Source organism: Hemitrygon akajei, chromosome 8, assembly GCF_048418815.1.
Source record: "Hemitrygon akajei chromosome 8, sHemAka1.3, whole genome shotgun sequence".
NCBI classification, from domain to species: Eukaryota; Metazoa; Chordata; class Chondrichthyes; order Myliobatiformes; family Dasyatidae; genus Hemitrygon; species Hemitrygon akajei.
In genome coordinates, this window is record NC_133131.1 from 100,180,275 (window position 1) to 100,200,643 (window position 20,369).

Here is a 20,369-nt window from a genome sequence, read left to right on the forward strand (position 1 = left end):
CGCTGATTTCCCCCCCCCCCCCCCGCAGACCGCTCTATTGGTACGCCCAGCAGACGGTTCCAGAAGCCCGGGCTGCGTCTCTACCCTCCCCGCGCTGCTCTGCTCCCCATCCGCAACATGTCCGCCGTCGGGACGCTCGCTTTCGATGAGTATGGTCGGCCCTTCATCATCATCAAGGACCAGGACAGTAAGACCCGGCTGACCGGGCTGGAGGCGCTGAAGGTAAGCGGGCGGGTTTCGGTTGCATGTCCGTGCGCTGTTCCCCCCACCCCCCCATGTGCTTTCGGTGAAGGCAACGAACAATCTGCGGTTGGGCACTCAGCGGCTCGGGGTAGGAGAGGAAATGTGACTTCTCGGACTTTTCTTCCTGCATCGGAATGAGTTCCTCCAGCAGATTGCTTTGTGTCTTCAGGTTCATGCAGTCTCGGGTTCCCCCCCCTCTCACGCTGCTCTATCTTCGGCCGGCGTTCAATCAGCGCATGTAGAGGGGAACCATTAGGCCCGATTGGGAAGAGCAGGTGACGCCCTGGATGTGGTGGGCTCGGCAGTCGGAATCAGGTTTACTTAGTCATGGGTACTCAGCCGTATGTGTTCTTTTTTCCCTCACTGATCTGGACGATTTGAGTACTATAATTCAGCAGAATGGTCAGTGTGAGAGAAAAATTGTGTGGGAGTTTGTACAGAAGTGAGGGGTAATAGTGTGGTGCCAAGTCTAACTGCATTTATTCATATAAACATAGGATTATTGTGGCTGAGAACAAAGTCATTTGGTTCATCGAGTCTCTGAGCTCTGGCTGGAATAAAATCTTATTCAGTCTTATTCTTTTTCTGTGGTAAATTGTTTTCCATTGAGTGCATACACAGTTCACTCTTACAGATATGAGTTCCAGGTATTTTATTTAAAGAAACACTTACCTGGCCCAAAATGTTATACAGTGAATTCTGGTTAAATGGGACACATTGGGCCCAGTACGTTTTGGGCCAATTAAGTGGCTGCCCCAAATTAGCTGAAATTTCACAAAAAGTGTATAAAAAGACAAACTGAGTAATAGATTATGTACTTAAATGAAATGCAGAACAAACTTGAACACTACCAATACTACTGAAGTACTATAAAGTTGTGTGTTAGTTCCTAATACTTATTGATGGAGGAATTTGTCCATGTCATGCTCTTTTGACTAAATGAACAAAGTCAGCACAGACACCTGGTGCAGTAATACAATGCATCCACTAAATTTTCATTTTTACTCCCAGCTGTTTCTGGCATCTCCAAGCCTGAATGCTTGAAACCACAGTGAGCAAAGCAGACTTATCAGTGACAAAAATCATGCGACTTACACTCGTTAGAACCCGTTTGGTAAAAGCCTCCTGTCCCAATTAAGCAACATAGCATTCTAAATAAGGAGCGTAACCTCAGAAACAAATCACAAAATAAAATCACAATGTTGAAAATACTCAAATTCCAATACCAAGTGGAGAGCATTCTGACTGGTTGTATCTCTGGCTGGTATGGAGGGACCAATGACTCCAGAGGGTTGTAGACTCAACCAGCTCCATCAAGAAAGTGGCATCCATCCACCATTGAGGATCCTGAAGATTCACACAAAGTTTTAGGAACAGCTTCTTACCCTCTGCCATCAAATTTTCAAGTGATCCATGAACACTATCACACAATTCCTCCCTTGCAGTACTTATTTATTGCAACTAATTTTTATGTCTTGCTCTGTACTTTTACCATAAAACATCAAATTTCATCACCTGTCTATGACAATAAACCCTATTCTAATCAGTTAGCATCTATGGAGGAGAGAATGAACATTTCAGATGATTAGATAGATAGATAGATACTTTATTCATCCCCATGGGGAAATTCAACTTTTTTTCCAATGTCCCATACACATGTTGTAGCAAAACTAATTACATACAATACTTAACTCAGTAAAAAATATGATATGCATCTAAATCACTATCTCAAAAAGCATTAATAATAGCTTTTAAAAAGTTCTTAAGTCCTGGCGGTTGAATTGTAAAGCCTAATGGCATTGGGGAGTATTGACCTCTTCATCCTGTCTGAGGAGCAATGCATCGATAGTAACCTGTCGCTGAAACTGCTTCTCTGTCTCTGGATGGTGCTATGTAGAGGATGTTCAGAGTTATCCATAATTGACCGTAGCCTACTCAGCGCCCTTCGCTCAGCTACCGATGTTAAACTCTCCAGTACTTTGCCCACGACAGAGCCCGCCTTCCTTACCAGCTTATTAAGACGTGAGGCGTCCCTCTTCTTAATGCTTCCTCCCCAACACGCCACCACAAAGAAGAGGGCGCTCTCCACAACTGACCTATAGAACATCTTCAGCATCTCACTACAGACATTGAATGACGCCAACCTTCTTAGGAAGTACAGTCGACTCTGTGCCTTCCTGCACAAGGCATCTGTGTTGTTTAATTTGAAATAAACCAAGTTCTCCACTCTGAATACACGGATCAAGTTCCCTGTCCCATATTTTACTAACTCATATACCTTTTCTGGGTTATTAACATCCTTATCATTATTAGGTGACCAGAATTGAACTCCACACCTAATCCATTTCTGTAAGTCATTGAAAAAGGAAAAAAAAGCAGACTTATTTGCCCTATGTTGAAAATAATTGCTGCTAGGATTAGTTAACTTTATTGTCACCAAACAATTGATACTAGAGTGTACAAGCATCACAGCGATATTTAATTCTGTGCTTCGTGCTCCCGGAAGTACAAATTGAATTAAATACAATCAAAATTTAAATTATAAATCATAATTAGAAAATAGAAAAGGGACAGTTTAATATTAATTTACAGATATATATTTACAAAAAAAACAAACTGAAAAGGCTATTGCTTTTAATTTTTTGAATGTGCAATACGCTGTGTTGAATGTATTTTGCAATATTCTTATCAAAATACACCTGTGTATTATGAACCAATTTTCCCAATCCAGTTGAAATAATTGTAGGAAACATTGGCATATTTACAGTTATACAGCACAGGAACAGGCCCTGTGGCACATTGTGTAACAAGTACCCATTCTTCTTCCTCTTAATACTAATCCCTTTTACCAACTCTTGGTTTGTGGCCTTTTATGCCATGAGGATTCTGCTAAACATTTACAGTTTTTTTATACTATAATAAGGTTTTCCAGTCAGTCTCATAAATGTTAGCTTGAACTGCTTTAAGATAGTGTAATAACTATAAGATCTGGGCAACTACATAATAAAAAGTACTGCTTTTGTTTTGTTCACTGGATGACATTTCAAAACAACGTTCAATGTCAAAGTATTTCAGGATGTATATTGTATACATTTCTTTGCCATTAAATTGGACCTTTGAAATTTTGGAATTTTAATTTTTTTGCTTTTGTTACAGTCACATATTATGGCAGCAAAAGCAGTGTCAAATACACTGAGAACGTCTCTTGGACCAAAGGGTAAGCTCATGTTTTAGAACAGGCAAATATTTTTGATGAAGAGATGATAGATGATTTCAATTCTTGTATAAGTAATACTATCATTCACTTTTAACTCTCGATTATAGGAGTAGTCTCAATTCTATGAGATCATTGTAGATTTGTAACTGAATTCTATTCGTCTTAATCTTACCTATGTCCCTTGGTTCTTTAACATTAGTTTTATAAGAAAATAGGAGCAGGATTAGACAACTTGGAGCCTTGAGCCTTTCTCACCATTCATTATGATCATGGATATTCTGCATCATTTCTCCAGAGCACTCAATTCCATGATCTTTCAAAGGCTTATCTACTTCCTCTTTAAATGCCATCAAGATTTAGCTTCTAAAACCCTTCAAGGAAGAGAATTACAGAAATATGCCACCCTCTGTGAGAAATTGTTTGTATGTACCTAGGTTTAAATGAAGGCTCTGTAATTTCATAATTATCAGTGATGATTTATTCAAAAATTCTCACCAAATCAACTGTCAGTTTCTTTTCTTGTGCTAATTCTTTGTGCCTGATGACTAGTGAAATTCTACACTGGCATTTCCAAAGCTGATGTCCTATGATGTAGTGCCTATTACCAAAGATTATACATAAGAAAACATCATTCCCTTTCTATTTTATCCTTCTAGTTATATAAAAAAAAATCAATATTCCATTGTATAAACAGGAGGAAATCTGAAGATGCTGGAAATTCAAACAACAACAACAACACAAAATGCTGGTGGAACACAGCAGGCCAGGCAGCATCTATAGGGAGAAGCGCTGTTGACGTTTAGGGCCGAAAATGTCGACAGCGCTTCTCCCTATAGATACTGCCTGGCCTGCTGTGTTCCACCAGCATTTTGTGTGTTGTTGTTGTTTCCATTGTATAACTTTATTTTTTTACTTGATGGATTGCAGCTTTTTAGAAAAAATATACAAACCCCATTTCCAGAAAAGTTGGAATAAAATGTAATAAAAACAAAAATCTGTGATATGTTAATTCAAGTGAACCTTTATTTAACTGACAAAAGTACAAAGAAAACATTTTCAATAGTTTTACTGGCCAACTTAATTGTATTTTGTAAATATACACAAATTTAGAATTTGATGGCTGCAACACACTCAACAAAAGTTGGGACAAAGGCATGTTTACCATTGTGTCACATCACCTTAACACTTTTTAATCGTTTTGGAACTGAGGATACTAATTGTAGTAGATTTGCAACTGGAAATTTTGTCCATTCTTGCTTGATATAAGACTTCAGCTGCTCAACAGTCCATGGTCTCAGTTGTCTGATTCTCCTCTTCATGATGCGCCATACATTTTCAATAGGAGATAGATCTGGACTGGCAGCAGGCCAGTCAAGCACACGCACTGTATCTACAAAGTCACACTGTTGTAGCCCGTGCAGAATGTGGTCTGGCATTGACCTGCTGAAATAAGCATGGACTTCCCGGGAAGAGACATCGCCTTGATGGCAACATATGTCTCTCTAAAATCCTAATATATGCCTCAGAGACAATGGTACCTTCACATACATGCAACTCACCCATGCTGTGGGCACTGATGCACCCCCATACCATCACAGATGCTGGCTTTTGCACCTTTCGCTGATAACAATCAGAATGGTCGTTTTCATCTTTGGCACGGAGAACTCGATGCCCGTTTTTTCCAAAAACTAGCTGAAATGTGGACTCAATCTGACCACAGCACACAGTTCCACAGTCTTTCGGTCCATCTGAGATGAGCTCGGGCCCAGAGAACTCGCCGGCGTTTCTGCATAGAGTTGATGTATTGCTTCCTCCTTGTGTAATACAGTTTCAAGTTGCATTTCTGGATGCAGCGACGGACTGTGTTAAGTGACAATGGTTTTCCGAAGTACTCCGGAGCCCAGATGGCTATAATTGTCACAGTAGCATGACGGTTTCTTGGGCAGTGCTGCCTGAGGGCTCGAAGATCACGCGCATTCAACAGTGGTTTCCGACCTTGCCCTTTATGCACTGAGATGTCTCTGAATTCTCTGAATCTTTTCACAATATTATGTACTGTAGATGTTGAAAGACCTAAATTCTCTGCAATCTTGCATTGGGAAATGTTCCTTTTGAACTGACTAACAATTCTCTCACGAATTTTGGCACAGAGGGGTGAGCCACGACCCATCCTTGCTTGCAAAGACTGAGCCTTTGATGGACGCTACTTTTATACCCAGTCATGATACCTCACCTACTACCAATTAGCCTGCTTAATGCGGAGTTTTCCAAACCGGTGTTACTTAAATATTCTCTGCACTATTCAATCTTATTTTAACTCTGTCCCAACTTTTGTTGAGTGTGTTGCAGCCATCAAATTCTAAATTTGTGTATATTTACAAAATACAATTAAGTTGGTCAGTAAAACCATTGAAAATCTTTTCTTTGTACTTTTGTCAGTTAAATAAGGGTTCACGTGAATTAACATATCACAGATCTTTGTTATTATTGCATTTTGAAAAATATCCCAACTTTTTTGGAAATGGGGTTTGTATTTTCCAGTTTGCCTAATTGTCAAAAGACTTTTTTTTGGAATATCATAAGTAGTAATGACCTTAAATCTTTTAAGCTGTATACAAGTCTGTAATTAAACTTTAAAACCTTGTGTATTGGTATATAAAGGTTCTCTTTGGGTTTTGAAACTTCTTCGTTGACCTTGTGCTGTTCAACATAATGGTGTTTTGCAGCAAATTGAGACAAATGACATTAGATGGCTGTCATGTATAGCTTGGAAACACACCTGCTTCATCAAAATGAAGAATTGTCATACATTAAGTGATGATCAATGTTGACTCAATAAAATGAACCTGTGGCTTTTGAAACAAATCATGCACTTGCTTTATTTCCATTTCAGGGCTTGATAAAATGATGGTGGACAAGGATGGAGAAGTGACAGTCACCAATGATGGTGCTACTATTCTAAGTATGATGGATGTAGAGCATCAAGTTGCTAAATTAATGGTGGAGCTTTCTAAGTCTCAGGATGATGAAATTGGTGATGGTACCACGGGTGTGGTAGGTAAGTTGTATATCTGGTTTTAATTAGTTTTATATAGTAATAATATTTGGAGTTTTTAAAACTTTAGTCATCTGCAAAATACTTCATATGAATTATTATCCAGGCCAAATGATGATGCATTGAGAATTCACCTGTATGAATTACTTATTTGAAATCTTAAAATGGACAATATTTTTCAGTTCTCGCTGGTGCCTTGTTGGAACAAGCTGAACAATTACTGGATCGTGGTATTCATCCAATTCGCATAGCTGATGGTTATGAATTGGCTGCTCGCATTGCTATTGAACAACTGGACAAGATCAGTGACAAATTTCCTGTAGATCCAAACAACAAAGAACCCCTTATTCAAACAGCTATGACTTCACTTGGCTCTAAAGTGTGAGTATAAATTGCTTTAATTGCTTAGGAAATTAAATGATTGTACGGGCAACCCCCACATTAAAGGAGGGATTGTGTGGCTAGACAATGAGTCTCATCACAGTTTTCCATAAATGCTGCCTGACCAGATGAGTTCCTCCAGTTTGTGTGTGCTACTCTGGACTTCCAGCATCTGCAGAATCTCTTGTGTTAAAGATTTGTTGCACTGTGGCTGTAACAAGCAATATACAAAATCCATTTCATTTGCCCATTCAGGCCACTTTGACAGCATCTTCTACATCTGAGTCATGTTCCCAAAAAGGATGAGGGTAGCAGATGATTGGGAATACAACCACCTGCACTCCTCCATGTCATTTACCATCCTGATCTAGAAATGCCTTGCTGTTCATTCATTGTTGTTGTGTCTACATCTTGAAACTCCTTATCCAAGTCATCTCCAGAAAAACTTGTGGTTGTTAATTCACACTACCATCCCCAGGATTGTTAGGGTGGACAGTAAATACTTTATCAGCAATGTCTACATTGAGAAACTGCCTTAAAGTTCATAAGAGGCAGGAATTATTTTTACTTTGCCATAGTGACTGTTCTATCCAAGGGAATCATTTCAATATTCTATTCTGGATAGCTATTTTGACATGAATATGCTCTGATCAAAAATGGTACAGAATCTGTTCCAACTTAGTGCCCTAATAGTTATCAATTTGTGACGTACTCAAAAGTAAATGTCTGAACTGAGCAGTTGAATTGTATAACTCCATCTTGCGTTTTTCTTATACTCATAAAGAGAATTTTTTACATTTGTACAGCATTAATCGATGCTATAGACAGATGGCAGAAATAGCTGTGGATGCTGTTCTAACTGTTGCTGATATGGAGCGAAAGGATGTAGATTTTGAGCTGATGAAAGTGGAAGGTAAAGTTGGTGGAAAGCTTGAGGACACGCAGTTAATTAAAGGAGTTGTGGTGGACAAAGAATTCAGCCATCCACAAATGCCCAAGGTAGGACTTTTGCATTGCTGACAAGTTAGTTATGAAGTATAGTTGCCTCATATTTGCATAACAAATTGCAGATTTTATTGCCATCTCTTTTTGCCAGCAATACATCAGAACTGGTGTGCCTTGTAGTTTAAGATTTGTGTCCTGTTAAACAACAACATACTTTGCTGCCAAAATTTCTACAACAGTAAGATTTCTAAATACAATGATTTTTAAATATCATTTTTAGGAGGTAAAAGATGCAAAGCTTGCAATTTTGACATGTCCCTTTGAACCACCAAAACCAAAAACCAAGCATAAGCTTGATGTGACTTCAGTAGAAGATTACAAGGCCTTACAAAAATATGAAAAGGATAAATTTGCAGAAATGATCAATCAGGTCAGTAAATGCATCCCTGATAAGACAACAAATTTGCTTACAGTCTTATAGAGACTAATTATTGGCATTGTATTTTATTTTCAAGGTAAAAAGTACTGGTGCCAATCTAGCTATTTGCCAGTGGGGGTTTGATGATGAAGCAAACCATTTGCTTCTTCAGAATAAGCTTCCAGCAATACGTTGGGTTGGTGGGCCTGAAATTGAGGTGAGTTCAAGTGCATCACATTTTAGTTTAGGGAATTAAGTGGAGATCCAGATTACTATAGATGTACTGTATTTGTCTTTCAGCTTATTGCTATTGCCACTGGAGGGCGCATTGTTCCTCGGTTTTCAGAACTTACGCCTGAAAAACTCGGCAGTGCTGGTATCGTCAAAGAACTATCTTTTGGAACTACCAAGGATAGGATGCTTGTGATTGAAGAATGCCATAACTCCAGGGCAGTAACCATCTTCATCAGAGGTGGAAACAAAATGGTATGTGTGGTATCTCTTTGAACACTAAATTTGAAGTAAGCCTTTGAGGTCAAATGTTGGCTTTCTCACATCAGTTAGCTATGTATCTTTGTTTCTTATTAGATATTAATCAAGGTAGTAATTACAATAGCATTGTAGATTAGGAAATTTTATTTTGATCAAAACTTTTTTGCTTTGAGGAATCAGTGAAGCAATTTTGGTAATAAGTTCAACTAAATTGCAATCTTATGTCTTCACTCCTCTACTCAAATTTGAATAGTTTCAAATCTATCTACCACAATTATCCCAGTTACCGTAGATTTCGCACTACAGAGCGCACCTGATTAAAAGCCGCTGGCTCTAATTTTAGAAAGAAAATCAATTTTGTACTTGTACAGGCCGCACCGGATTTTAGGCCGCAGGTGTCCCACGTTGTAATATGAGATATTTACACAGAAAGATATTACACGTGAGGATTTTTTAACTTTTAATTAAATCCATATGGTAACAAACAAATACATATTGCAAATGCTTTTTTTCGAACCGTGCCTGTAATACGGCTACTTTTAAATATACATACGTATCGGTAACACACAAATTACGTTGCATATACATTCCAATATCTCCTAGCGACTGGTAAAAATATATATACTGCAGCCTACCAGGAAAAGTTATTGATCGCCTTTAACTTAAAAGCAGCGTTTTGGCTCCGCCGCTCCCCCCCACTTTCCCGTTTATCGCAAACCGGTATTTCCCACAAGACGCGGTGAAACCGGATGTAACGTCTAGCATTCCGGGTTGTAGTACAGAAAACATACTAACAAATGAATTACTAAGCGAAAATATTATAAACTAAATAACTGCCATAAAGGCAGCACAATGCTTTTCTTCGAGTGTTTTCCATGTTGATGAGGGTGAGTACAAATGACTGATTTACAATAATTTAATTGTGAAAGTGCGCTTGATTTATCGTACAATTTCATTGGACCTCTGTGAACTACTCATCAATTTTATTGGTCTACTGTTACGAGGCAAAATGTTTTTGGCGGCATGAAAAAAAATCATGCATTAGCCGCACCGTAGTAAAGGCCGCAGTGTTCAAAGCTGATCAAAATGTGGGAAAAAAGTAGCGGCTTAAAATCCGGAATCTACGGTATTTATTAAATTTGGCTTTCAGAATATCCGATGCTGGTACACTTTGTATTGCTCATCCAACACTGTTGATTTACTTAACATTAAATTTAACTAGAAATGAAGCTACAAGTTAGTTTTGTTTTTAGAAATTACTAAATCTGTGCTTTTAGACTCTTGCCTCCCTGCTCTATGTGCCCTCAACCAAGGTTTAATTTAAAGACTTCAAGGAATTGCAGATCTGTTCCTGTAAACCACAACTTGCTGGAGCTCAGTTTTTTCCCATTCAGTTGAATCTCCCAAAAGCTTTTAATTTGCTTACCCTTTTTCCTTGCCTAACTTTGATACTTTGTTTTTAAAAACTTCAGTTTCTAAAGCTACCAGCTATTTTTTGTTTGCCTGGCAATGCATTTTTCCCATTTAAACTACTGTTTTTCCATGATGTTCTTTGATCCTTTTTATTGTAGAAGAAGCCACTTTCTATCCTCACGCTCTTCATGCACTCTACCTTCAGTCACCCTTTTCTCTAGTTTTCATATGCATTGACATTTCCTCCAGGTTCGAGTGTCCATCAAAATTTAGTTAAAAACTTTTTAATATGCTTACATTTTTATAATAATGGGCTTATTACATTACTGTGACCAAAGAGGAACAATAATACACTTTCCATTCCTCAACCTTTTTCATTATTTGGTTAGGTTTATTGTTAGGATTATTATATTATGATCTTTATCTAAATAAATGGTGCATCTGCACATTTATAACTATCAGGGTTTGTGTAGATGAATCATGACTGCAATCATAATTGTATCTACAATTATGACTTTTGTTTTCTTTTTTTTGTTACGTCTACATTCCATCTGACATCTAGAATGTCAGCAATCCCACTTAGGTATGCAGACTGAAAGTCAGTGACATTATCTGGATATTGAACTTGAGATCCAGTGATGTTTTGATTTATTACATGTGAATGTACAGAACACATGAAAATGTGTGTTCAGGTGGCCATCTGTTAATTATGTTCATGACTGAAATATCACAGGCTTTTATTTTTATTCTGCATTGGTTCCTCATAGTCCTCAATAATTTCATATTCAAAAATATGCTTACTCTTTAAATAGCTCCAGTGCTTTAGCATCCAATCTCCTGAGTGGAAGATTTCAGGTGTTCAGTACTTTCAGCTTTCATCAGACATAATTTGTAATAAACTAAAATCAGAAATAAATGAACATTTTTATTGAGATGTATGTCAATTAAAGCTATAACAATTTGAATTTATTTGTTAACAAAGGAAATGGCCTCAAGATCTTACAAAGGATCGGGAGGGGGGAAAGATGTTAGAAGGTTTGAGTTTTAAGATGACTTGTTTGGTTTGAACAAATTAATTATCAATGTTCAAAATACATTATCAAAGCATGTATACAACCTTGAGGTTCTTCTTGCAGACAGCCACAAAACAAAAAAAACTATAGAACCAGTTTTTAAAAACCCCCACACAAAAAGACCATCAGGCACATGGAAAAAAGAACAAGTCACACAAAAAGCAAATGAATTACAACATAAAAATCAAACCGTCAAGCCCACAGCCACGAGCCACTGAAGTGATCGAACCTTGCAGTTTGAGGCTCAAGGCTCCTGCACCCTTCACTGCCAGCTGCGAGGGGGAGAGTGGCCAAATGCAGGCAGGCGGCACTGAACACCTGTTCACCTGCTCTTGTCCTCATAGATTTTAATCTAGCTCAGCCTTTTAACCAGCGCAGGGTAATGGAACTGACCACAGTTGCACTCCATGCCAGATTCCCTAGGAGATCAGAGAAGCATTTAGATCATTGAGTCAGCTCAAAAATACATTCTTAAAAGGGAATTACAGGCTGCAAGGATCCCAGAGAAGAAGAGTATCCAGTAGTTTTGTAAGCTGTCTGCGAGATGTCACCGTTGGTCACTGGCACCATCTTGCTGGAAGATATTCTTGCTTTTTTTTTGTTTGGCTGGGTTTTCTACGTAGATAATAAGATTCTAGAATATGGTACCTAATTGACAAATATAATGGGTATGGGTTTTTTTAATGTCATTTTGTTGTAATTGAATATATAAAGTTTGCCTACTGAGGTAAACCAGTTCCCAGCTTGGTTGATTTTTAGTATTTTAACTACCTATTGTTATGGTCTTAAAGTTTATTTTTCTCATTTTTATAAAGAACAAGTAACTGTCTTTGTACCCTATTTCAAGATTGGAACAATGATATATCAACTTAAGAGTTGTGTTGTTGGCATTTGAACATAGAACAGAATATAAATGAATGTGCATTATGCAGTATTTCTTTAGAGATTTTGGTACAGGCAGTCCCCGGGTTACGTATGGGTTCAGTTCTTGAGTCCGTCTTTAAGTCAGATTTGTACGCAAGTTGGAATAGGTACATCCGGTATTATTTAGTGTCAGTCAAACGTTCGTCTTGGTATGTTGTATATATTTTACTTTTTCTATGCATATAAAACACAAGAAACATACAGTATGTATTTCAATAATTAAACCACTAAGTTGCGTAGCTTTCATCAGGGCAGGGCCTTTCACATACTCCATTATTCTCATTTTATCTTTTAAAATTGTTCCAATTGGTGACCGACTGCAGCCTAACGCTTTTCCAATGACCAAATGCGTCTCACCTCTCTCCAATCGCTTCATTATTTCCACCTTACAGTATTTTCATCTGTGATTGTTTTCCGTCAATGGAACAGATACAGAACAGTACGTACTGTACACCGCGGGTGACGCGACCTGAGCTGCCCTGGGTCCTAAAATCCATCGTACTGCAACAGGTTAAATAGGACATGTGGGGGCGGTGCTGACCCAAATACGTACACTAAAACATCTTAAACATAATAATACAGTACTGTACATAATAATACTGTAATAATAAAAGTAACTACATATGGTTGCATCGATGTTTTGCATACCGGAAGGGACATTCATGAGGTAACATTATGATGGACCAGATGCTGGAGAGTCAGGTTTTAATTCTGCTGCTGGAGAGGGCAGGTTTACTACTGGAATCAATTTCTTGAAGTAGGCATCAAGGGAGGTTTGTACACGGCTTTTCTTTTTTTCGTCATAAGTAGCCTTGTAGCAGCTGAGGTTCTTGGTAACTGCACGGTAAACTTTGGCGAACCTCTGTGTATTAGGATCTTGCTCCTCTAACTTTGCCATCCCTGCTTCAATGAGACAAAAGGCTTCAGCTAACTTTTTGGTCGCAAACTTTTTCGGTTCCGGTGTTCCTAGGTCAGTCTTTTTTCTCAAATGCTGTCATCTGCTGCTCTAGTTCTATAAGGTCTTCATTGGTCAGTTCTTCGGCATGGGAGTCGAGCAACTCTACGACATAATTTTCACTGATGTCTAACTGCAGTTCATCACCAATATCAACCACAGCTTGCCTGGCTTCGGCGATGTCGTCAGCTATAAATCCCTGAGAAGCTTGCGCAAACTGGGGGCACAATTTAAACCACACTCCTTTCATATTTGACTGCTTCACTTCATCCCAAGAATCAGCAATATTTTTGATGGCATCATAGATGTTATAATCCCTCCAGAACTCCCTTAAGCTCATCACATCATCTTGGGTAGCCCTAACTGCTTGTGAGAAGGTCCGCCATAAATAATATGCCTTCAAGGAGGTTATGACTCCCTGATCCATGGGCTGAAGTAGCGATGTGGTGTTGGGGGGTAAAAATATGATTTTTACATTGGGTTGAAGGTCATCTACAGTGCTTGGATGTCCAGGTGCGTTGTCAAGCACAAGGAGAATCTTGAAAGGAATTTTCTTGGCCAAGCAATAACGTTCAACAGCAGGAACAAAATGGTTCAAGAACCAGTCTTCAAAGATGGCAATTGTAACCCAAGCCTTTGAATTTGCCTTCCAAATAACGGGAAGAGATGCCTTGATGATATGGCGAAGTGCCCTTGGAATTAGGGAGCGATACACAAGCAAAAGCTTGAGCTTGAAATCCCAGATGCGTTACCCCTAAGCAATAACGTTTGCCTATCCTTTGATGCCTTATGCCCTGGTGCACTTTTTTCCTCTTTTGAAATGTTGGTCCTTTCAGGCATTTTTTTCCAAAATAAGCCAATCTCGTCTACATTAAATATTTGGTCTGGCAAATAACCTCCCTCCTCAATTTTTTTAAAACATTTCAGGAAAATCAGTCGCAGCACTTAAATCGGCACTCAGAGCTTCACCTTGCACTTTAATATTATGTAAATTTGCCCTAATTTTGAAACGATTGAACCAACCCCTACTTGCAGCAAATTCTTCATCACAAGCACCTTCACTTGCTGAATGTGCAGCTTTTAAATCATGGAAAAGGCTTCAAGCCTTGCAGTAAAGTAAGGCTAATAGGAATATTATGCTGATTTTGATCGTCTAACCAAATTAACAATAAGCCTTTCAATTTCAATAATCAAACCACTGCGTTGCTTAGTAATAATTGTAGCTTTTATCTGGGTAGGGCCTTTCACATGCTCCATTATCCTCACTTTATCCTTTAAAATTGTTCCGATAGTTGACCGACTGTAGCCTAATGCTTTTCCAATGACCGATGGCTTCTCACCTCTTTCCGATTGCTTTATTATTTCCACTTTTTTTTTTCCCAATCGTGATCGTTTTCCTTTTCTTTGATGCATCACCAACACTTGCATCAGATTTACGCTTTAAAGATATGGTTACAAGGGTAATTACGAGAAAAATTTAAGCCAAATACGAAGTCACACACTCAGCACAGTGTCAACGGCAACGTAATCCGCCTTAAAATGGCGGGACAGCTTTCCACAAGGCGGTGAACTGCTGAAGCCCCGCGCAATGTTTTCATGAGCGTCACAATGTAGTGTGTGCGTTCGTTACTACGAACCATTGTACTGTATTTACAGTAACTCGGATTTTCAATGTAATAGGCTTTATGGCAGGCCGTTCGTAAATACGAGTTGTCCGTAAGTCGAACGTTCGTAACTTGGGGACAGCCTGTAATGTGTTTTAATATTTAAATCACTTAATTATCAATCAGCATTGATGTTTACTAAGTTTCAGTATTTGCTTATACTTGTGTTTAATAATTGTTAAAATTTGTTCCAGATAATTGAAGAGGCAAAAAGAGCACTTCATGATGCCTTATGTGTAATTCGAAACCTTGTGAAAGATAATCGTGTTGTATATGGTGGAGGTGCTGCAGAGATTGCTTGTGCTTTGGCTGTTAATGAGGCAGCTGACAAGGTAAAATACTAATTTAAAATAATGTGGTGCCTTTTGAATGTTTTGGGATATTTGCTAAATTATCTTCAAGCTGAGTAATTTGGGGAGAGATGTTACTATTGTGATCATTGTTATGTTCGTTACTTTTGATTAGTAGTTATGTTTCAGTATTTTTATATTCTATCTTGCTGTACAGTGCCCTACCTTAGAACAGTATGCAATGAGAGCTTTTGCTGATGCTCTAGAAGTCATTCCAATGTCACTGGCAGAAAACAGTGGTTACAATCCGATCCAGACAATGACAGAAGTTCGAGCTAGACAGGTGAAGGAGAACAACTTTGCACTGGGTATAGATTGCTTACACAAGGAAACAAATGGTAGGTAACTTTTCAGTTATTTTAAAACAACATTGTATAGTTAAATAGCTTGCAATTTAGCCAGTATTAGGTATACCTTATTTGCTTTTGTGCTATTTTGTATTGAGGTATTTCTCTACTGAAGCTGCAACAATTTAAATTTATTCAGAACCTTTTACAAGGATAATGACTTGAATCTTTAAAGGCAATATATTAGAAAAAAACTAAATAGATGTATTAAAGTCTGAATTTCAGGTGACCTGGTTGATGGCCGTGGTTCCCCTAGGCCTGAGTCGATGTAGTAGTAGTTGATGGAGGATGAAAGATGGGAAGAAAGCCTGGAATGTTATTATTTCTAGATAGTCTGTCCCAAAAAATAAATGGGTGAGGCAGAAGTTGAGATTGGCAATATTAGGCCTGAATGTAGGCGTTCTTTATGATAGGGCAAGTCTGAAGCACAGTCCAGGAATGAATTGGGTACGAGGTTGTTTACTCTTTAATCAGTCTGAGATGTTGCTCACTGAGATAAATGGAAAAGGAGAATAGAGTTCAGATTTCCTAGTGTTTAAGTACAGCAGATTCTGGCTTTATGTTTGGCCGGCCATCTGATCTAAGACAGTGGGGTGATTGGGATAAGCAGGTGGTGGATATGTTAGGTGCCAAAAAAGTGCAAGAATAAATACCCCCCTACTGTGCCTATTCACCCTCCACAACTATTTTCACATTTTACTCTCATTTTCTAAATTTAAAATATATTGAATTAGGATTCTTTTGAGCTAATCTACAAAACATTGTGCATCATGGCAAATCAAAAATATTCCAAATTAACAATTTAAATTTGTTAATTTAGTGAACAATTAACTAACAATTAAAACCCAAAATTGAGAGACTGGAAGAGTATTCATCCCTTCTGTAAAGTTCAAAGTAAAATTTATATTTTGTATTTACTACACTAACTTTCTTCAGCTGCAATATACAGGTATTACTTTACCAACTCACCCAATTTGTTGATTTAGAAAATTAGAGGATCACCTGTCTTCAGTAAATTTATAAGAATAAGTACCCCCTCTCTCTAAGGTATAACTGCATGGTAGATTTTCAAAAGACTAAACCAAAATGAAGACAAAAGAGCATTCAAGATCAGTCAGAGAAATAATAACCACAAATCTGAGGAAGAGTACAAGACAATTCAAAGGTACTGCACATACCTCAGCTCAGTCCAGTCCATTGTGAAAAAGGAAATGAAACCACAGCCGCACTGCCACCTCCCCTCTGAATTTAGTTGCTAGGGAAGAATTGTACTTATAAGAAGCTACTGTAGCACCAACAGTCACTCAGTGAGCTGCACAAGTCAGTGGCTGCAGCTGGAGATGAAGTTCATAGTTCCAGAATCTTTTAAGGCCTTGCACAAAAAAGGTGTTTATGGAAGAGTAAAGAAAGGAACTTATGATTCACAAAAATCTCAATTAAATTGATCATAATTCTTGGTTGTAATACTCATTTATGTGAACAATGAGTTGGGGGCTGAATACTATTTCCAAGGCTCTGTATATAGTTGAATGACAAACTTGAACTTGCCAATATAGTTGCTATAAACATAGACAGCAGTTGATAACCAACATAGTTGTGTTCTTTAGATAAAGGGAAGTTAAAAATGCATTTTAAGTTTGAGGACAGCCAGTGATGAAATGCTTTTCCTGAAATATCAGCTTCACGGTGCATTGGCATGCAAAAATAAATCTGAGTAATTGGTACTGTTTAAAATAACATAGAAACTATGATAAGAGACAGGATTGTCAGTAAATTTATTTGTATTGGTTTGATTTATTAACAAATAGATTTTTCTGTAATGGAAAATGGGTTACAGTTCATTTACATTGACCTTGAGCACCACCTCTTGGTTCAAGAAAACCACAATAATTTCACAGCTTGAGATAGTGAACAAAGTGTTTCAGGTATAGTTACTCTAAAAACCAAACCATGCAATATGCATACTATATGCTTCCACAAATATGTGTCCATATACTCTTCGGGATGTTGATGTTGGGATAAATACTGGGTTAACTATCCTCTTTAAAATGGTGTCTTGGGATCTTTTGTTTATCTGAAATGTTTGACAGGGCCTCTTTTTTAAACCAGCAACTTTGACACATTGCCGATTTATGAACTACATTCTGAACCAGAGAACAGTCTGCTTTTAGTTTTGACTGTATTACAGGGCATTAGTTATGGCTGTGATCTTGACGTATTTCAAACTTCAGTATGTTGATCCGAGAGAAGGCTTATTTTGTATTTATTTAGTGTTAGTTTTGCTTTTATTTTGCACCTCAAGCGTTCACTTAGACTCAAAACGCAAGAGATTCTGCCAGCAGATTCTACTTCACATTCTGACATGTCTCTATGGCCTTCTCTACTGCTATGAGACCAAACAAATTGGAGAAGTAATACCTCATATTCCATCTGGGTAGCCTTCAACCTGATGGTATGAACATCAATTTCTCCAACTTCCAGTAATTTCTTCCTTCTCCCTCCTCTCATTTTCCATTCCCCATTATGGTTACCTTTGCACTCCTTACCTCCCCATCTTCTGGTTCCCCCTCCTCCTTCCCTATCTTCCACTGTTCTCTCCTAACAGACTCTTCCTTCTTTAACCTTTTTTTATTTCATCTATCCCTATCCAGCTTCTTACTTCGTTCCCTCATTCCCCCCCACCCATCTACTTGTACTTTCTCCTCCACCCTCACTCTTCTCTCCCCCCCCCCCCCCCCCCCCCCCCCCAGACTGTACTGTGGCTTCTGCTCCCTTTCCAGTTCTGCAGAAGGGTCTTGGCCTCAACGTTGGCTGTTTATTCCTTTCCATAGATGCTGCCTGGCTCTTGTTGAGTTCCTCCAGCATTTTGTGTGTATTTCATTTAGACTCTTGAATAAGCTATAGGCTTGGTCCATGTATAACTTTTCAATTTAAGCTTTAATAAAAGTTTATTTTTTTCCATGAAAAGTACAACTTTTAATTTAGGAGTGGGTGGATGGAGAGAGATAGTTGGCAGAGAAAAATTAAGCTGTTAAGACTTTGATTCATAGTGAATTTCAAATACAAGTGCCATATTGTGGGCAACCATGGCTAGAATATCTAATACTAAACACTACTGTCTCAAAAAAAAAAGTGTGGGTGAGGGAAGATCTGCATCATCTCGGGTTGATGCATAATCTCATTTCCAAATAGTATTAAATGACTTTACAGATTAATGTATAAAGTTGAATAGTGAAATTGAGAGATTTAATGTTTATTTTCAATACTTACTTTGCAACATTGATTTTACTCAATCCACTAATTGTTTTACTATTCGTTTTAGACATGAAAAAACAGCATGTCATAGAGACTCTAATTGGAAAGAAGCAGCAAATTTCTTTGGCTACCCAAGTAGTGAAAATGATACTGAAAATTGATGACATTCGATGCCCAGGAGAAATGCAGGAATAGACACGTTTTCCTCTGCTGGCAGGAAAGTGGCAGGATTTGCCATGATTGGTGACCTCCATTTGCTGATCAGTTATTTATTTTTGCATAATACTGTAAGCTACTGGTATTGTTTCAAAGAACCAAATAAAAGCATCCGTAACATCTTCAGATGTTTCACTTAGTTCTTGAGTATATTAATGGTTTCATTTTCTGCTTGTGTAATATGGTAGCAGATATTTTGCAGTATATCAAAGTGAACCGAGTTCTGGCATGGTTACCATCTATCAAATGCTTTCACATATTCTTGCACTTATGTGGCTAAATGGAGACAGAAGTTGTAACTTTTACCCTTGGATTTGGCAGCCATTGCTTGATTTTTAAAGTAAAAGATGTCAAGCAAATAATGCAACAACTGCAGCCGGTCAAATCTCATGAAGGTGATCTGTGTTTACTCTCATATGAAATCTTAACAATAAGTAAGGAGTTAAATCCTTGAGACTGAAGTGGAGGAGATTTCCTTCTTATGTGAACAATTTTAGAATTTCCTATCCCCGAGAGCAACAAACATCAAATAGGTATATTCTACATATAATTTTGGATTTATAAAGGATTTGTGGGGTATAGGAATGAGTAAGAAAATAAGAAATCAAACTAAAAATCAAAAGCACCATGGTCTTATTGAATGCTAGAACACTACTTCTAAAAAAAAACCCTCAAATCTTGTGTGAAAAAGGATTGCACTGTGATACAAACATAAAAATAGACCAAAGGTCAAACAAAAAATATACAGTTTAATGTTTAATTTACCTGCACTTCTCACTCAATTTTGATGCACGTGTTAAGCAAAGAAGAATCAGTTAATTTAAACAGGGATAAGGTACGGTAATTACCTGATTGCCATAGAAAATCTGGAAGAATGCATAGCAACAGATTTCCCAGCACCATTTTGTATGCATTCAGTTTTGCAATACCACTGTATCAACATGTAGTGCACAATACAGGTAGAATGTAACTATGTCCCTTATGATTCTAAATATCTAATGCCATGCCTCAAGATAAGGTGGGGGAATGCCTGGAGTAAAGTGTATAATAAAGACTATTTGAGGGAAATTTAACTTGAGAGAGTTCACAGGTTTATGAAGTTGATTTCTGAAATGTTACTTTATATGGGACAGTTGAACAGATTGGGCTGGCACGTGGTAATGGTTGATGCTGATGCGATGTTTATCCTCAGAAATCTAAAATGAGGATCATTATACAGAATGAATTACACATGAAGGGATGTCAAGCTCCAGTCATATAAAATATTGCAGTTAGGCCACATGGAGTATTGTGCAGTGTTTTGGCTGCCACACCACAGGAAAAAAAATGAGTTTTAGGAGGTGCAGAAGAGATTCCATTAGGATGTTAACTGGAATGAAGAGCTGTAGTTACAAGGAGAAAGTGAATTTATTCTCATTTGA

The 20,369-nt window shown here is 37.9% G+C and overlaps 1 protein-coding gene across 1 annotated transcript; it reads left to right on the forward strand.

The window, feature by feature from the left end:
* Positions 1-38: 38 nt before the first annotated feature.
* Positions 39-19,074, forward strand: cct5 (chaperonin containing TCP1, subunit 5 (epsilon)). Its single transcript, XM_073054254.1, has 11 exons — positions 39-222; positions 3,400-3,460; positions 6,354-6,518; positions 6,698-6,896; positions 7,703-7,895; positions 8,122-8,271; positions 8,357-8,476; positions 8,560-8,745; positions 14,975-15,112; positions 15,288-15,468; positions 18,800-19,074. Exons 1-11 carry the CDS (start codon positions 118-120, stop codon positions 18,925-18,927), a joined length of 1,626 nt encoding a protein of 541 aa, XP_072910355.1. The 5' UTR covers positions 39-117; the 3' UTR covers positions 18,928-19,074.
* Positions 19,075-20,369: the final 1,295 nt, after the last annotated feature.